Source organism: Anabrus simplex, chromosome 7 (assembly GCF_040414725.1).
Source record: "Anabrus simplex isolate iqAnaSimp1 chromosome 7, ASM4041472v1, whole genome shotgun sequence".
NCBI classification, from domain to species: domain Eukaryota; kingdom Metazoa; phylum Arthropoda; class Insecta; order Orthoptera; family Tettigoniidae; genus Anabrus; species Anabrus simplex.
Window position 1 is genome coordinate 73,661,108 of NC_090271.1, and position 21,064 is coordinate 73,682,171.

General features: G+C 37.6%; 1 protein-coding gene across 1 annotated transcript in view; it reads right to left on the bottom strand.

Annotated features, from left to right (window-relative positions):
- PIG-T (phosphatidylinositol glycan anchor biosynthesis class T) overlaps positions 1-21,064 on the bottom strand; it is a 260,582-nt gene that overhangs the window by 205,033 nt on the left and 34,485 nt on the right. The window contains exon 2 of the mRNA XM_067151175.2: positions 10,585-10,762. Coding sequence (XP_067007276.2) covers positions 10,585-10,762 — 178 coding nt within the window. The remainder of the gene's footprint in view (positions 1-10,584; positions 10,763-21,064) is intronic.

Genomic DNA, 21,064 nt, shown 5'->3' on the forward strand with positions numbered 1-21,064 from the left:
GCCAGAAGATGCAGAGTGTGCAAGTATAAAGAAAACCGAAAAACAAGATACTTCTGCAGAGTCATAAGTATTTGTGCCTCAAACACATAAATGTTCTGTGTCATGACTGTTTGGAAGACTAACAGTGTATTCAAGTCAAGGTTTTGTGTTAAATTGTGCAAATTATTCTATTCTTTATGTACTTTAATCTTTATTTAACCAGCAAATTTGTGTACATGTGGACAATGATATTATGAAAATTAGAATTGAGTACTGTTAATTTTGTAAATTTTGTTAAATAATATACTAATATAGACCCAAGGGGTTAACACTATGAGCCCAGCGAGTCAAGATAGCGTCCCTACCCTGTGCCGGCGTGATTTAAACTGTCAGAATAAATCACAGTTTTGTCAGTTTTTGCAGTATAAACAAACAAATTTATATACATATTCTAGATAAAGTGGACTATTACATGAAATCAATTCAAAAATGCGTACCTTCAGCATTGGAAATAATATCAGGCTACAATATTGGTACATTCTGTTATCCTTGTTGTTCATGTACTTGAATTTCTAATTCACTCAGAAAAGTTCGATAGTTTTCCGTCACTGAACAACAGAATTTCATGTTGTTATTCCCAGTACCTAGCTTTGGTATGGTAAGACTCAAAACATTCTCCTACATCATATTTACGGCAATATACGGTCGTCATTTTCTTCACAGCACTGACGGTGTTGTGTTTGGACTCGTTGTAGCAAACCTTGAATGTACGCTGCGAGTGTCCTTCCTTCTTCACACCCACTGCAATATTATTCTGTGTGGAAAATAATCTCTACCTACTAGCCTTCCCGGGATGATGCTCGTGATTCTTCAGTAATTTCAGTAGCAACACTATTCACCAAATCATTTGCCAAACATTCACAAAATTTTGATAGGGGAAGAAAAATCCGGCCTGTTCACAGGAGCAATATCTTATTTCCATTGTGTTCGCGTGCTTCTCACTTCCCTTCGTCTTTTTGCGACTGGTTCTTCTGATGGTATGAACAGTGAGAAATTTCAGGTGTGGGTGGAAACACAATCATAAGATTAAGAAATATAGGACCTTGTATTATTGTAATGGATAATGCAGCATATCACTGTAAGCTTGTGGAGCATCAACCAACAAAATGGAGGAAGGATCAATTAGTGGTAATTATACTACACTGAATATTTTCTCCTACTGAATGATAATTAATGATGTTACAGAATTTAATTTTTATTTTTCCTTTAATTTTTTTTTTTTTTTTTGCTAGGGGCTTTACGTCGCACCGACACAGATAGGTCTTATGGCGACGATGGGATAGGAAATGCCTAGGAGTTGGAAGGAAGCAGCCATGGCCTTAATTAAGGTACAGCCCCAGCATTTGCCTGGTGTGAAAATGGGAAACCACGGAAAACCACTTTCAGGGCTGCCGATAGTGGGATTCGAACCTACTATCTCCCGGATGCAAGCTCACAGCCGCGCGCCTCTACGCGCACGGCCAACTCGCCCGGTTTCCTTTAATTTATAGTCATGGTTGAGGCAGAATGGGGTGTCTCTACCAGAAAATACAACAAAAGATGAGCTGCAAAGGTTGTGTCATAGGAATCGAAGTCACTTATAAAGGTACAGAAGCATCTAAACATAAATTTAGGTAATGTTGTTTACTTGCATGTATGCATAACAATATTTCTCTGTTTTTTTAAAACAAAGGTACATTGTTGACAAAATGCTGCACAATGAAGGCCGTACTGTCCTACGACTTCCTCCATACCACTCATTTTTCAATGCCATCAAATTAGTATGGTCTGTGGCGAAGCAGTATTATATCAAAACAGTGGCTTCAAGACCTGGCCATGGATTGGACCGAGCTAGAGCTGTGTGGAGAATCTCTTAATCAGGTAGGCCATGTGGAAATGTTATTTATTGGACATAGGCAAGTGGAGTTTATCATATACTTATCAGGTTGTGATACTTCAATATATCCTACAGGTGACAGCAGAGATGTGGAGAAATTAAGTGAAACACACTGAGAAGAAGATTGTTAAGTTCTACAATAATGAAGAGAGAGGTGATGGTGGTGGTGATTATTGTTTTAAGAGGAAGTATAACTAGGCAACCTGAAGTGGAGGAACTAGTCATTCATCATGGAAGCAGTGAATCAGAGGAGGAAGAAGAGCAAGAGGAGAAGCTGAGGAGTTACCTGTACCACTGTAAGAGCCATTCCATGAGATTAAGGTTTTTATAACTTTGCTGGGAAATAATACATTTCTAACTGCCCCGTCCTTTCGGATATAACGAAGCTGAAATAACTACAGATCGCTTTCAAAACGCATGAAATGGAGTGGTATATCTGCCATACAGAACTTCTTTGAGCATTTCCATGGAATCTCAAAGCATGACACTATATCCCTTTCATATACGAGATCGGTGAAATACACAATGCACCAAAACGTATATATATGGGTTTGGCGGACGAGGCACAGCGTTCAATAACGTATATATGGGTTAAACTGATGCCCAAGCCTCAGATTTTTTCTCCTGAGACTTTTAAAGAGGACAGTCCGCATATCATCATAATGAAGAAAGACTGTGAAAGTATTAACATAATGCTCTGTTATGGGAAAGTAAAGATCATGATGAGTGTGGAGCTGAGAAATTTTAAAGCTGAGAACGTAGATCAAGCATAGCAAATAAAGGGGCGACTAGATTGGGTGAAACTTTAATAACTGGTTTGTGAAAGGGAGCATGGCGTAAGAAGAATATGGCTAATGACAAGAACATGACAGAATATGAGATACATCCAACTAGTGACTAAACCACTGGTCTGGATTGCCTAGGTCCGCCTAGTAACAAGACCAACGAGTTTTGTTACATCTGGCTAGTGACAAGTTCATAAAAAGAAAAAGAGATCAAGGATATATATTTAAACTTTGAAAGACACTGGATATTCTTGGTATCTGGTCCGGTCTATGTGATCTGATCAAAATTTATCACATTAAATATTACCACATTATTATGCACGCATCAATTTTTTTATTTTTTTGTACAAGTTGCTTTACGTCACGCTGACACAGATAGGTCTTATGGTACAATGGGACAGGAAAGGGCTAGGAGTGGGAAGGAAGTGACCATGGCCTTAATTAAGGCCTGGTATGAAAACAAGGAATATAAACATCCTGGGACTCAGTGAAACCAAGTGGAAGAGAAAAGGATCAAAGGAACTCAGAGAGAGTTATCATTTACTCTGGTCAGGTGGAAATCAAACAAAAAATGGAGTTGGTGTTGTTATGGATCATCAAATGAAAGATCATGTAGTAGAAGTAAAATATGTTTCTGATCAGATTCTTCACATAATGCTAAAATTGGATTCTTCCCAGATCATCATCATCATTCAGTGTTATGCACCACAGACTGGTTGTGAAGATAAAGAAAAAGAATATTTTGAAGAAGACAATGAGGAAAGAATAAGAGGAGATGGAACAATTATCATAAGGGGTATGAATGCTCAAGTAGAGACTGTGAGAGATGGATATGAAAGTATTCTAGAAGCACATGGATGGGGCCCACGAAACCCAGAAGGAACTAGACTCCTTGATCTCTGTCTGAGGAACAACCTTGTAATAGGGAACTCATGGTATCAAAAGCAAAAAAAGCCTGAAGGTCACAAGATATGGATGGGATGGAAAAAGTGAATCTCTTATAGACTATTTTTTGGATTGAGAAAAAACTACAAAATAGACTGTAAGACGTAAAAGTGATTCCTAGTGTCTCCCTGTAAAGTGATCATAAGACTCCTCATTGGATACTTCAAGTTTAACAAGTTAAAAGAAGTAAGAACCACACAGGTAAAGGAACTCAAGACATGGAAGCTGAGGGACAATGATAGAATAATAGAGTTCCAATAAAACATCAAAACAGTACTACCAAAGACAGATGAAAGAACAGTTGAGGAATGGAAGGATCTGAAAGAAAATCTAGTAATGATAACTGAGAAGATATGTGGATGAACCAGTGGCACTAGAAGATGGAAGGAAACTTCAGGGTGGAATGACCGAACAAGAACTGTCCTGAACAAGAACAACATGTTTAGAAAATATTTCAAGGACCAGACTGACCATAATAAGGAACTATACAGGGTTGCTAAAAAACAAGCAAAACAAGTTGTTACAGAAGAACGAGAGAAGTGGTTGAACAAGTGGAGTGATGAAAAATAGAAAAAGAGATAAAGAACACTCCAAATACCTAAGAGATGATAATGAAAATCTGATCACTGAAGATGATAAGATCAAAGAGACTTGGAGGACTAACTTTGATGAATTGCTAAATGTGAATTGCATGCAGCCTACACAAAAAAACAGTACTATCACATACAAGTCTGCCTCTGACAACAGGTTAGACTTAACATGGAGTGATGTAGACTATGCCTGGAAATACATCAAAACCAGACAATCAGCTGGTGCTGATGAAATTAATGGAGAAATGATCAAGGCTATGGGCATTTCTGGAAAACATTGGATCTACAGACTTTTTTGTAAGATCTGGAAAGAAGGGGACATACCAGTTGATTGGAAAACAGGCATCATAATTTTCAAGAAAGGAGATAGAAAGAAATGTTTCAACTATAGAGGCATCATTTAACATCTCAAGTTGTTAAACTTTATGAAAGAATTATAGGGCATAAAATCAGACCCTTTATTGAAGAGAACCTCTCAGAAGAACAGTATGGATTCAGGAAGGGGAGATCAACAACTGATTTAATCTTTACCGTCCCTTAGTTAACACAACCGAGATTTGTGGTTAGCCTTTCTGGATATCAAGAAAGCATTTGATGCTGTGAACAGAGAGAAGGTGTGGGAAACACTGAAGAAAATTGGAATACAGCATGACATGATACACAAATTCAAGAATTTGTATGAAGATATCCGCAGTAAAGTCAAAACACCTGTAGGAATGACTGAAACATTTGATATAAAATCTGGGTTAAGACAGGGTGGTGTTTTGTCTCTCTTCTTTTCATCACTGTGATGAACAAGATTCAGAGAAAAGTTCACCAAACCATTGGAGGTAAGAAAATGAAAGTTATCTTGTTCGCTGACGATATATGCTTGTGGGGAGACTCTAAAGAAGACCTTCAAGAACAAATAAACTCCTGGACAGTAGCTGCTAAAGTATATGGACTCATCTTCAGCCAAGAGAAAAGTGAGGTTATGGCCATCGATCAATCGATCAATCAATACTGATCTGCATTTAGGGCAGTCGCCCAGGTGGCAGATTCCCTATCTGTTGCTTTCCTAGCCTTTTCCGAAATGATTTCAAAGAAATTGGAAATTTATTGAACATCTCCCTTGGTAAGTTATTCCAATCCCTAACTCCCCTTCCTATAAATGAATATTTGCCCCAGTTTGTCCTCTTGAATTCCAACTTTATCTTCATATTGTGATCTTTCCTACTTTTATAGACGCCATTCAAACCTATTCGTCTACTAATGTCATTCCACGCCATCTCTCCGCTGACAGCTCGGAACATACCACTTAGTCGAGCAGCTCTTCTTCTTTCTCTCAATTCTTCCCAACCCAAACATTGCAACATTTTTGTAACGCTACTCTTTTGTCGGAAATCACCCAGAACAAATCGAGCTGCTTTTCTTTGGATTTTTTCCAGTTCTTGAATCAGATAATCCTGGTGAGGGTCCCATACACTGGAACCATACTCTAGTTGGGGTCTTACCAGAGACTTATATGCACTCTCCTTTACATCCTTACTACAACCCCTAAACACCCTCATAACCATGTGCAGAGATCGGTACCCTTTATTTACAATCCCATTTATGTGATTACCCCAGTGAAGATCTTTCCTTATATTAACACCTAGATACTTACAATGATCCCCAAAAGGAACTTTCACCCCATCAACGCAGTAATTAAAACTGAGAGGACTTTCCCTATTTGTAAAACTCACAATCTGACTTTTAGCCCCGTTTATCAACATACCATTGCCTGCTGTCCATCTCACAATATTTTCGAGGTCACGTTGCAGTTGCTCACAATCTTGTAACTTATTTATCACTCTATAGAGAATAACATCATCCGCAAAAAGCCTTACCTCTGATTCCACTCCTTTACTCATATCATTTATATATGTAAGAAAACATAAAGGTCCGATAACACTGCCCTGAGGAACTCCCCTCTCAACTATTACAGGGTCAGACAAAGCTTCACCTACTCTAACTCTCTGAGATCTATTTTCTAGAAATATAGCAACCCATTCAGTCACTACGGACAACCAGTGGGACAAATTGAAATGGAGGGGAAACAGCTACAGATGAACCATCAATTCAAATATCTTGTAAGTGTTATCTCTGATACTGGTTCTATAGACAAGGAAATTTTCCACAGAATTCAGACAGGTAGCAACTTCTACAAAATAGTTAAAGACATAATGTGTAACAAGAAAATACCAACAAAATGTAAAAGAGTCATACATGAAACCTATTAGTACCAATCTTGATTAATTAGTTTCATTTTCTGTATTGATAGTTAACATGTAATATAGATAAGAAAAGGTTCCACCTTATCAATACCAATTTTATTTATATAAGATTAACTTACAGGACCGGTTTAGAATTTTTGAACAGTCATCATCAGCTGTACATTGGTATCTTTACATAAGTCAAATATTGGTTGAATTGCCTTTCCAAATGGAGAAGTTGTGGGGAAGCACTATGTCAAGCATTCAAATTGGGCATGTTTAAGAGTAAAAATTGGTTATATGGTACATTCTAGATGGTTAAAAGCAAGTTTGTTTTTAGGCCTAAAATTCATGTAAATTAGCAAATTTTTAAAAAGTACAGGTATATTAATCACTCTAAAATGCATAACACAAGTTAAAATCACATATTAAAATCCTTTATGATGGCTCAGGTCACTTCATTGGAGTGGATTTATACGTCTTGCGTATGTCTATATTCTTGTTTGAGTCCAATGTAGATGAAGAATGTCCGTGCTTTCGTTCATGGGCAGTGCTCTCGTGGGGGTTCTACTATATATTAAGATATATCCACTTGTATATTTAATAGGTTTATCATATTGTTAATAGCAATTCCAGTAAATGAACTAAGGTAGATATGTGCAGCTGTGATTGATACATTAACTTTAAGTGTCAAATCCATATTTTTCGGGATAGCTGAGATGAACAGTGACACTATGGATATCATTTAAAACCCCATCAGCATTGGGGGTGAAAAGTGGTGAAGAAGAAAATGTTCAAAACGACCAAGATTATGGATGTATATATGTTCCAGCATAGCTCTCAACCAAACTTGGTATACATATCACTTACTATCTGGAGAAAAATAATTGAAAAATATTAGTGTTGGATCCAGACTTTTCGGGACTGCTATGATGAATTGTGACATTCTGGATACCATTTAAGTCCATGTTCAGTCTACATCGACATGGAAGTCAGAAGGGTTGAAAAAGAAAATGTCTAAAATGACCAAGTTTAGTGTTGAATCCACAGTTCTTGGGTTCACTAGGTTTATTGGTGACACTCCCAATGATAGCTGGAATCGTGTACATCATATCTATAGCGCATCATGTAAATACATACAATTATCATTAATAATAATAATAATAATAATAATAATAATAATAATAATAATAATCATCGTATGGACCTCAGCTACCGTGTGCAGACATTTCGATTTGACGCCATCTGGCTGTCTGCTCATCAATTTTGACGTTCCGTTTTACTCCAGGCCCACTAGATGGCAGACCGAATAAACCGAAACTCTCTTGGACGTCTATGGCTGAGAATTAATGAATTTGTCGGGTAAACACCAAATGTGACACCAGAGATCTTTTACATGCCGACATCGTACGCCAAGGAGTGACGAATGGACTTTTTTCCAGCCTTCAAAAGTCCGACTACCTCTGCCGGGTTTGAACCCGCTATCTTGAGATCCGGAGGCCGACACTCTACCACTAATCCACAGAGGCAGCTACAATTATCATTTATTTTTATTCATTGTTTGGAAGAACCAGCTACTTCCCAGACAATGCCATACAGCTTCAACTACGACAAACTTCCACAAAAAAAAATTCAAAATTAAAACTTTTCATCAAACACACAACACAACAATAACTCAACAACAACAAAATAGTTTGTAATATATCAAACCACGTCACAATAAGAAACCTACAAACATTCACTTGACATGAAGTTAACAGGTAATATAAATCCTAAAAATAAACATTCGAGAAAGTAACCGGGCAACACATGGAGCAATTTCATATCGACAGGTTATTTCACCTATTCATAACGAATGCTGCGGAGCAGCATGGGTCCTCTAGTATAACTTAAAACTCTAAAAGAATGTGATATTAAATTAAAACTAAGAGAATTTAAAATTCTAAAGCGCAAGTGTCAGTCATTTCAACGCTACCATAGCAACCGATTAACACAATAAGAGTCAAACAGATAAATGAATTTGCATTCAATATTTATTTTTTTAACCAATTAATGTCACAACTGACAAGGGGTAAGTGATTTTACACACATCGTTTTTTCTTTGGGCTCACCTTTCCTTCAATTTCATTCCTTAATATGTAACCCTCCTGTTGTTACAGACTTTAAACCACATTTCCTTTTCAACTCTCTATATAAGAAGCCGCAGTCACACCTAACTAATTTAAATACAGCTACTTACCATCGAGCACTCTCCTCGCTCTTACAACGTGCTTTAAGAAGACTGCAATCTCATCAAATGAGATTAACAACAAACTAGCAACTATAAATTTTATTTTTTACCCCACTTGAAGTGATCAAAAATACTTTTCTTTGTCATTATTATTCTAAAGATTAAACTCTTTAAGCTCCAAATTTATTTCTTACGCCCTCAACCTTTACAAAGCGTCTTTTAACAAAGTTCAATTCAACACAGAATTAACTGTGTTCTTATAGAACTTTATAATTACGGCTCCTTATTATCAAGCATTTTTCCTCGCTCCTACAACGTAATTTAAGAAGGCAGCAGACTTATCTCATCACAAAAGATTAACAACAAACTAGCAACTTCAAAATTTATTTAACTCTACTTGGAGTAATCTTCATTATTATTCTAAAGATTAGGCTGTTTAACCTCTAAGCTTATTTCTTACAGGGCATCTTGCAACAAGATTCAATTCAATGCAGCAATAATTGTGTTCTTTTAGAACTACCAATATGCAACTTGTTACTACATTTTTAGACAAGGACATTCATAAAAGTATAAAAATTAAGACTGTTTGTAAGGCTTTATAAAGGCTTTATTATAAGAATATTTTAACTACTGTCACCCCTCTCGCTCATTTTTCGACACATGTACCTACATCATCATTCATCACGTTTATAATTTATATATTTTTTCTTATTAAAAAACTACAATTAAGAGCAATCAGGATCCTGATTTATTATCTTTCAGGTTTGAGATTAAGGCTGACGATGCCCTTGAGAAAAGGGCAAAACATGTCCCTACAGTTTACTTCATAAGTTTTAATCCTTAATTAAAATTACTCTTTATGTATTGAATAGGTGGAATTTAGTAAACATTAATATTTCTTTGACTTTAATTTACAATTCAATACGGACCAAAATATAAGAATTATAACGTGTAATAAGAAAAATCAGTACCAAATGACTGGCAGGGAGCTGAAGCTAATGATGTCTGCAGATGATATTGTGGTGTGGAAAGGAAACAGAGAGGAAGTACAAGGGCAACATGACACATTGAGTTAGATTATTGAAAATCATGGCATGAAAATCAGCATAAAAAAAGAGTAAGACAATAGTGTTGAGTAGAGGAGAAAGAATTTATAAAAATAAAGGGACAAAACCTTGAAATTGTGGAGGGCTTGAAGTATCTGGCAAGCAAACTGATGAAGGATGCAGGACTGGACATGAAAATCAGTAAAAGGACTCAACAGAGATATGCATTCTACCAGAACGTGAGAAACCTCGTGTGGAGGAAGGATGTACCAATGATGTGTAAAAAAGTGATGTACTGCCAAATACTGACATATGCAGTGGAGACCTGGACTCTGACAAAAATATAGGAGAATGAAATCCAAGCTAGTCAAATGAAATTATTTAGAAGTGTGATAGGAAAGACAAGAAATGAGGACATCAGGAAGGAAATCAAAGTGGGAAAGCTTTACGATAGAATGGAGAGGGATAAACTTAGATGGTTTGGACACGTTAAGAGGAAGGAAGAGGGAAAGATGTTGAAGTGGAGACCCAGAAAGGAGGGAGGGCAATAGGGAGATCCAAACTAAGGTGGTTGAAAGTGATCAAGAATTCTATAATTAAAAGAAACCTGGACTGGAACATAGTGAAGGAGGTACAATGGTGGTTGGATAGAAGAAGATGAAAAGGTGTCATAAACATCCCAATCCTACAGAAGCTGGACAAGAGAAATGGATGATGACAATGATGATGATGAGGATGATGAATAGGAAAATATAGGTAAAACAAAATAAGGATTAACATGGTTCTATTGTACATTTCACATTATTTTGAACATAATGTAAAAAAATTTTATAACTTACTGTTGACTGTCATCCTTGAACCAAGCCCAGAGTTCTGCTCCTGGAGCTGCATCATGCACAGGATATCCCCACTGCTCATAGCGCCACAGCCCTTCAGTAAGGCTAACATGTAGTTCTTGGACATTATAACGCCCTACCACTTCTCCCAGGGCTCTTGGGAACAGGTGGCAGTGTTGAACTACAAATTAAATTTTATTTTAACTCACTGTCTTTAATTTTTAAAATTTTCGTGTTACAGTATATCCTACATACCTGGTGGACACTGACAAGATTATGCATAGTACATATTCTATTGTAACACATTACACATGAGTGCTATTAAACTTGTAAGTTATTATCACTGATGAAGAAACTACAAGAAAAAAGTAATAGGGCTCAATTACAGTTACCTGAGAAGTATATCAAGATAGAACAAAATGGAGGAATTCGTAAACATGCTACCCGACACACTGGAAGGATACAGAGATGACGATCATCATCATCATCATCTTGAACTAGCTCCAGTTTCCCAAGAGCAGTGAATGAACACTCTCCACTTATTTCTGTTCATGTAGGAGTCTTCTTCCATAACCTGCTGCAAATCCAGACCTTGCCCAGCTAGATCATTTCTAATCTGATCAATCCATCTCTTCTTTGTCCAACCTTTTGATCTTTTTCCTTCCAGTTCCTTCTCAATCCACACACTAACTGTTCTTTGTGGGTCCATTCTTTTGAGAGGACTAAACCATTTCAGCCACAGATCTCACTAAGGGGTTCTTTCCCTTGGACAAGATGGCATATCTCGTCGTTTCTTATTTTGTCCCTCCTTGTTTTCTGAATCATAGATCTTCATCTCCACTGCTTGTAGTTTACCGATATTTCTGTTGGTTTCCAGACTGTATGTGGTAACTGGTACAAAGAAGCTTCCCAAAAAAGTTTTCTTACAAAGTGATAAAACTGCTCCATTCTGTATTGCTCTAGTGATTTCTGCAGGTCTGCCAAGATAGCAGAACTGATGTACTTGTTCCAGCTTTGATCCATCTAGAGTAACATGCGTGCAGATGTTCTGTTGACTACCAGGCAACACTATTGTTTTGGACTTGCTTAGAGTATCTTGAGACCAAATTGCTTAAATAGCATTCAGTCATTCAACTTTGTTCTGTTGTATATCAGCTTCATTATCATCCCTTATCACATCATCTGCAAAGGCAAGAGCTTTAGACTCAGAGTTGTTGTTGAGTCTCTTAACTCTTTTCATTATTTCATCCATTACAGTGATGAATAAAAGTAGTGACAGTGTGCTGCCTTGTTGTACACCTGCCTAGTCTCAAACCACTCCGAATATCCATCGCTTTTGAAAACAACTCTGGCGATGTTCATACAGCATTTTGACTTTATTATGGTATATAGATCTATTCTCAAGGCATTCCCAGACTTTTTGTCTCTGTACACTGTTGGAAACCTTCTCAATATCTAGGAAAACGAAGATGACATATTTTCCTTTTTCCCCAGTGCTTCTCCATGATCCTTACAGAAAATATTGAATCTGTTGTTGCCCTATTCCTTCCAAAATCATACCGCTCCTTATCAAGCTGTGGTTCAATTATGGTTCTTAATCTCTGTTCTATGTTACGTTCCATTTTTCTGAGTCCACGAGATAGAAGAGTGATGCCCCTGTAATTACTAGGTTTCGGTCTGTCTCCTTTCTTAAACAGAGGGACAATGACTCCTTTAGTCCAGTCTTTGGGTAGTTTTTCTTCTTTCCAAATGGTGTTTAAGACTCTAAACAGCCATTGCAATCCCTGTATTCCACTAGCCTTGATCATGTCAGTATTTACCTCATCTTGCATTGCCCTTGCTTTACTCATGTTCTTTATGGCATTTTTCATTTCCATTTTCCATTTTCTTTTGCCATGGTCTCCTGTTGTTTGATATTTAAATTTTCACCACTATATAAGTTTTCAAAATACTGTCCTATCTCCTTGTCATGATGATGATGATGATGATGATGATGATAAGTATAACAATTTCTTCACAGACTGCCAATCTTAAGGAAATCACTGATTTTTTTCTCTGCATGGGACTGGAATGATGCCAAATCTTTCAAGGAAAAATACATTACATTTTTTTTAAAGCATACAGATAGTAAAGGGCTATCATCACTAAGTAAGGCTAAACATGATATTCTGGAACTTTCAAAATAATTTTTATTTTAGTTAGCAACCTTTAACATTCCAAAATTTGCCATTTGCTTACAAAATAAGGGGGCTCTGTTAAGACAACTTACCGGTATAGTTCTTCAGTCTATCAAAAGCATGAAATATAAGAGTGGGGGGGGGGGGGGGCTGGCACAAAATGTATACGGTTTGAAGAAAAACCAGAGCACTTACAAAATATCTGGTTCTTTAAATTCTCATCACTAAGCCGTGACCTCTTGAGGGAAAGTACAACATTGCATTAGCTGAGATGCTCCACTGTGGCACTTGGGCACTTGAAAGAATACTTGTGTATAATTTTAAGAACTTCCAGAATAGTACAAGATATTGTAAGAGAAGTCTGATGTCTTTGGAAGTACTGGGGAAGTAAGAAAGCAACTCATCCAGGACTGGTGCAGCTACAGTAGAAATGAAAAGTAATCTTTATGATTACTAACTTTTCTCCCATTTCTGCTTCCATGAGATGCATATTGATTACTAGAATGTTACAATTAAGTTACAATTTTATTTCAAGAAGTGAATTACATTTTGTAGAAGGTAACGATTACAAGTAAAAATGACTAAAAAATATTTGTTACAAGTAATCTGATCACTTCTAGTCAATTACTTCCCAACTCTGATTATTATACAAAATTAAAAAATAATGAAGAAACGCAAGTAGTATACTACTACTACTACTACTACTACTACTACTACATGCATAAAGCATTCACACTATACATAAAAAGAGGAAAACAGTGAAATAACAAGGTGCCAACTTTCAAGTAAAAAAAATCAGGTGATTCTTTTACAACATACCGCCAACATGTTACGATACATCATTGAATATTAATGTAACTTGTTTCAAGAATATTTCATTATACAGCAGAAGATCGATTTAACACAGTGTTTGGGAGACATGCTTTACCCTAGATACCTGCTTAACCACAGTAAATGCAATATAACATATAGGCAACAGAACATGGGGGAAAAGATATGCATTTGACATTTCATTCTTCACAAGATCGATTATGTTCAATTTACTGTTCACTGAGGATGTTTTTCTTTACTGAGATATCACAGCACCTGCACCAAACTCTGGGGAAGTAAGAAAGCAACTCATCCAGGACTGGTGCAGCTACAGTAGAAATGAAAAGTAATCTTTATGATTACTAACTTTTCTCCCATTTCTGCTTCCATGAGATGCATATTGATTACTAGAATGTTACAATTAAGTTACAATTTTATTTCAAGAAGTGAATTACATTTTGTAGAAGGTAACGATTACAAGTAAAAATGACTAAAAAATATTTGTTACAAGTAATTTGATCACTTCTAGTCAATTACTTCCCAACTCTGATTATTATACAAAATTAAAAAATAATGAAGAAACGCAAGTAGTATACTACTACTACTACTACTACTACTACTACTACTACTACTACTACTACTACTACATGCATAAAGCATTCACACTATACATAAAAAGAGGAAAACAGTGAAATAACAAGGTGCCAACTTTCAAGTAAAAAAAATCAGGTGATTCTTTTACAACATACCGCCAACATGTTACGATACATCATTGAATATTAATGTAACTTGTTTCAAGAATATTTCATTATACAGCAGAAGATCGATTTAACACAGTGTTTGGGAGACATGCTTTACCCTAGATACCTGCTTAACCACAGTAAATGCAATATAACATATAGGCAACAGAACATGGGTGAAAAGATATGCATTTGACATTTCATTCTTCACAAGATCGATTATGTTCAATTTACTGTTCACTGAGGATGTTTTTCTTTACTGAGATATCACAGCACCTGCACCAAACTCAAGACTTAACTAGATTGTCTGAAAAATGCTAAAACTCAACATGGTCACTTGTTTTGTAAGCACGGGTGGAAGCAAACAGGTTTAACTTGTTGAGGGGGATGAGGGAAGGTCATCTTAACTTTCCCCAGGGCATACAAAAGCTTGGCCAATTGTTCATGACTCACTATTTCTGTGAACAGACAGGCACACAGTTTCTAAACCTCATCCAGTCATCCCTTGAAGTTCTGTTTTGCACGGAGTCTGTAACAGTAACAGATTGTAATGTAGAATCCCTCTATGCAGTCTGTTACTACATTAAAAATAAGAATTTCACTGATGATTCTTTTCAGGGACATACTTTGTACCATGTTAAATCTGAACCTACGGTAAATGGGACCATGTTTAACCAGGCTTGCACTGTACTACTCTATTACATAACTTTTCTCATTCATTTATAAATACTAAAAAACTGCATACATCTGCACTCACTGTAACTGCCTTAGGCCTCTTCAGAAACTCTGAACTACCTTTTTACTCAAAGTAGTGATGAGATAATCAAATACTTTTAATAATTGAATAACCTCCATCTGATTATTTAAATAATAGAACGAATAATTTAATAAAATAATCAAATGAGTTTCAAATATCATTCATTGTAATGAGGGCATAATCAAACACTTTTAATATTCAAATAACCTACATCTGATTATTTAAATAATCAATAAATAATCAAATGAGTGTCAAATACTATTAAGTTGTATTGCATAGAATAACTGGATGCATCACGAATAAATTTTTCGGTTGAACTGTGTCGGATGGATTGTTTTGTCTGTCCAACCCTTGTCCCGTTCCTCTACGGGTCGGGTATGAGGCGATATGAATCTGTCATGGCGGATTTTTATGACCGGATGCTCTTCCTGACATCATCCTCATCAGAAATGAAATGAATGATGTGAAATATGATAGTTTTTTTTGCTAGGGGCTTTACGTCGCACCAACACAGATAGGTCTTATGGCGACAATGGGATAGGAAAGGCCTAGGAGTTGGAAGGAAGCAGCCGTAGCCTTAATTAAGGTACAGCCCCAGCATTTGCCTGGTGTGAAAATGGGAAACCACAGAAAACCATCTTCAGGGATGCCGGCAGTGGGATTCAAACTCACTATCTTCTGGATGTAAGCTCACAGCTGTGTGCCTCTACCCGCATGGCCACTCGCCCGGTGAAATATGATAGTAGGATAGGAGAGGGTGAAACCAGGTGCCAACACATAGCCTACTCCTGTCAAATAGCACCAAGGGGTCTGCTCAAGGCTTAACGTCACCATCCGACGGACGAATCCCCATCAAAGCGTCATATGCTCCCAATCCATATGAGCACTGCAGAGAGATTTGGAATTTAATCCAGGCTTTTGGCACACAATCTAGTGATTAAAAATTGTATACCATCACCCTGTCGGCCAACATTCTGATGGTGAAATTTTTTCGACCAACGGGACTCGAACCGACTAACCTCAGTGTCAGACTGTTTAGACTTAAAACGCCGTAATGATCATGGCCACCAGGAAGGCATTACTGTGTCGGATGGATAATTAATTGAAATAAGCAATACATGAACTCTGATGAAAAACAGAAATACGCTTTTTTCCCCACATGTATCTACAAATGTTGAAACTAAACAAGTGAATTAACTGTCTTTATCTTTAATATCTGTAAAATAAAGTTCCTTATTTAAATAAATGCAGTCTTCTGGCCACACATTGGAGCTAAGCCCCAGTACTACCAATCGACAATTTATTTTAACTAGCAGCAGGCAATAGACCTACTTATATTTTATGTCATCCGGCTCCATGGATAAAAGGTTAGCATGCTGGCCTTTGGTCCAAGGGGTCCCAGATTCAATTCCCAGTTGGGCCAGGGATTTTATCTTTCATTAGTTGATTTCTATGGCTTGGGGACTGGGTGTTTGTGTCGCCCTCAGTATTAAACTTCATCTTAGGTAGAGCCCCATCCTCACAGATGCGCGGGTCGCCTATACAGCGTCAACTCGAAAGATCTGCACCAGGCCTCTCCGGAGGCCACACGCCGTTATTATAAATTTATGTCAAAGGGAAAAAATACATTATATTAGCTTTAATAATAATGATGATGATAATACACCTCTGTCTCTTTCATTCACCAACCACTATTTTCCCCTGTGGGTTCGGGTGATAGAATAACATCCACGGTATCCCCTGTCTGTAGTAAGAGGGGATTAAAAGGGGCCATAGGGGCTCTGTAACTATTTAAGAAACGTCAAGGTAAACAAATGATAGGCAATCTACCACCTGGGTGACTGCCCTAAATGCATATCAGTGGTCATTGATTGAGCAAGCGTGAGCGCGTGGGTTGGTGACCACAGGGCCCTTAGCTGAGTCGAGGCAATGCTTCCACTTTCTTGCGCCAGGCTCCTTGCTTTCATCTATCCTAAGTGACCTTCCTTAGTTAACTATTGTTCTTTTCCGACAGGGACATATAAGTTTCCCAAGGCCTAGGGAATCTCATTTTCACGCCCTTCATGGCTCTTGTCTTTCTTTGCACGCTATCTTCATTTTTTGAAGTATCGGCCCCTTCCATTTTTTCCCCTCTGATTAGTATTAATAGAGGATGTTTGCCCAGTTGTTTCCCCCCCTTAACACATTTTTCTCAATTGTTTTCAACCATTATTGATTCATATTGACTACTTACACATTTTCTTGGCTATGCTATGCATTTCACATAACCGCATAGGCACGTGATGCAATATATTCATTTATGCATTTTAAGTAATTGTATCTGAATGCATGACTCATTTTTATGTTTGGAGCCTGAGTTCTTATTATTTTCGGAAGGCTTATCAGAGACTGTTCATCCTACATGCACACTTCCTGAAAGGGAATGTAGATTAGTAATTTCCCTGTGATGAGATTGATGACATTAAAATTACTTTTCCTTTGATTATTTCAAAAGCATTCACTATTCAATTGCCCCTATCATCTGAATGGAAATTCAAATGAATACATACATCATCAATATAGAAAATTATGGCTTTCAGCGTTCAGTCTGCAAGCCTCTGTGAATTTATTAAATGTCGCCAAAATCTTCTATTTGCAACCAGTGCTGTGGCCTCATTTAGTTCTATACTTCTTATCTTTAAATCGTTAGAAACTGAGTCTAATCATCGTCGTCTTGGTCCACCTCTACTTCTCTTACCCTCCATAACAGAGTCCATTATTCTCCTAGGTATCCTATCCTCCTCCATTCGCCTCACATGACCCCACCACCGAAGTCGGTTTATGCGTACAGTTTCATCCATCGAGTTCATTCCTAAATTAGCCTTTATCTCCTCATTCCAAGTACCCTCCTGCCATTGTTCCAACCTGTTTGTACCAGCAATCATTCTTGCTACTTTCATGTCTGTTGCTTCTAACTTATGAATAAGATATCCTGAGTCCACCCAGCTTTTGCTCCCGTAAAGCAAAGTTGGTCTGAAAACAGACCGATGTAAAGATAGTTTCGTCTGTGAGCTGACTTCCTTCTTACAGACTACTGTTGATTGCAACTGCGAGCTCACTGCATTAGCTTTACTACACCTTGATTCAATCTCGCTTACTACATTACCATCCTGGGAGAACACACAACCTAAATGCTTGTACCTGAAATTATTGACCTGTTCTAGCTTTGTTTCACCAATCTGATATTCAATTCTGTTGAATTTCTTACCTACTGACATCAATTTAGTCTTAGAAAGGCTAATTTTCATACCATACTCAATGCACCTATTTTCAAGTTCCAATATATTTGACTACTACATTTCCACCTTACTGAATTCCTCCCTGCCATTTTATACCTCTCAGCAGATGATCCATGTAAACTGTGAACAACAAAGGTGAAAGGTTACAGCCTTGTCTAACCCCGGTAAGTACCCTGAACCAAGAACTCATTCTACCATCAATTCTCACCGCAGCCCAACTGTAAACATAAATGCCTTTGATTGATTTTAATAATCTACCTTATAGATCCCCAGTATAGCGAACATCTTTTCCCTCGGTACCCTGTCATATGCTTTCTCTAGATCTACGAAACATAAACACAACTGCCTATTCCTCTCGTAGCATTTTTCAATTACTTGGCACATACTGAAATCTGATCCTGACAGCTTCTCTGTGGTCTGAAACCACACTGGTTTTCATCCAACTTCCTCGCAAAGACTGATCGCTGATGATGATGATTGTTGTTTTAAGGGGCCTAATATTGAAGGTCATCGGCTCCCCATGACTGATCGCACCTGCCCTTCCAAGATGAAAGTGAATACTTTGTCGGGTATACTAATCAATGAGATACCTCGATAGTTGTTGCATTCCTTCCTGTTCCCTTGCTTATAGAGAGGTGCAATTACTGCTTTTGTCCAATCTGAAGGTACCTTACCAACACTCCATGTTAATCTTACTACTCTATGAAGCCATTTCAGCCCTGCCTTCTAACTATACTTCACCATTTCAGGTCTAATTTCATCTATTCTTGCTGCTTTATGACATTTACCATCCTTTCCACTTACTCAAGCGTAATTTCACCAACATATTTTTCCTCCTCCCCATGAGCTTGGCTGTTCGCAACACCACCAGGAAGATTTCCTTTTACGTTGAGAAGATGTTCAAAATATTCCCTCCACCTCTCCAGTGATTCCCTGGGATCTATTATGAGTTCACCTGAATTTCTCAAAACACTGTTCAATTTCTTTCTTCCCTCCCTTCCTAAGATTCGTTATTACTGTCCAGAAAGGTTTCCCTGTTGCTTGACCTAGCCTTTCCAGATTATTATTAAAATCTTCCCACGACTTCTTTTTGGATTCAAGAACTATTTGTTTCACTCTGTTTCTTTCATCTTTCTTGATTTTTAGATGAGAATGCATTTTTCTAAATCTGGAGAGTAATTTTTGAAACCATTCTATGTTGTTCTTTACGACAAAGTTTTTTGTTGTATGTAAAAAAACCTAGGATATTGCCATCACCAGTCCTGATAAACTTGTTTTCTTTACACAGCAGGTACAGTATATCCAAGTACAATTTCTTACTAATAATGCTTGGTGAACGATAAAATGACCTTAGAAAATATCTATTTGACATGAAGGATCATGGAATTGGCCAAAGAACTATACCCAATTTTCAATTTAAAGTAGAGAATGAAGTGGTTTTGTGCATGAAATGGTATAGTGGTGATGGTTAATATTTTAAACCAAGTGGGGACATTTATTTATTTATTCACGAAGCACAAGATACAGCTATACTGAGTAAATTTCACTTGCACTGTCAACAGACTATTTAACAAACATAACAAAATATATCAAGATCAGGTACACAGCCTACTAATAACAACTGTCCAAATCGAAAACCATGAGAATGTCCATGTTCATAGCCAAGTCGTCGTGGGTCAAGATGGTGGTATAAGCCCTTCACATCAACTTATCTTTAAGAGACTATTTACACACCTCTCGAATACACTTATTTGAGGCTATATCAAGCTCTTGTCTTCTATTAATATTGTTAAAGAGTGTTGGGAGGCGGATAAGGAAAGATCGTTGAAGTAATGAGTGCTGAGTGTGGGGAATGTGGAGAAGGTCTTTGGTTCTGGTGGAGCGGGAAGGAACACGGAGAGAGAAGAGTGAGACAAGATGTTCCGAGCGGTTTCGTGCATGAAATGGTATAGTGGTGATGGTTAATATTTTAAACCAAGTGGGGACATTAGAATACATCGAAGGTATCACCTGCCTGTTGCGAGATGAGACTGAAATGAGAACCCCCTTAGGCTCTCATCTTGGATGCGGTAACTGCAGGGCATCTAGCTGAATCTGGCATTGCTTCCACTACCTTCCGTAAGGCTCCTTGCTGTCAACTTTCCTATTTTACACCCCTCATGGTCCTCTCTTTCGAAGGATAAGGCCTCTTCCATTATTCCTTTGATTTCTGTTAGTAAAGGATGCTTGGCCAGTTGTACTTCCTCTTAAAACTGGCAGTGAATAGTATAGCTGAGACGGGCAAAGCGTACCCAGCGGCATTCAAAGAGTTCGGCAAACGTTTGATCTCCCTGGCCACTCACTTGCCTAGCAGGGGGTGATTTATGACGGCAGTGGGCTTTAAAACGGAAGTTCGCATTCCCCTTCAGAAATCCTCACAACTCTGTTGCCAATGCACCTCTTGTTAAATAGACGTCAGTCTCTTTTTTCAGCTCAGACAACTCACACTTGCTTTGTTCGCTGTTTGAAAGTTTTGGATTATTTCTTTGCTTCGTTAATTAATATTTGTGAAGTGTGTTGCTTTTGATTTCACTTCATGCAGTGATGTGGAGACCATGGGAATCACACCTGGAAATTATACAACCGGGGAGAATGACCAGTACCTCGCCCAGGCAGCCTCACCTGCTATGCTGAACAGGGGCCTTGGTGAGGGATTAGAAGATTGGAACGGATAGGCAGGGA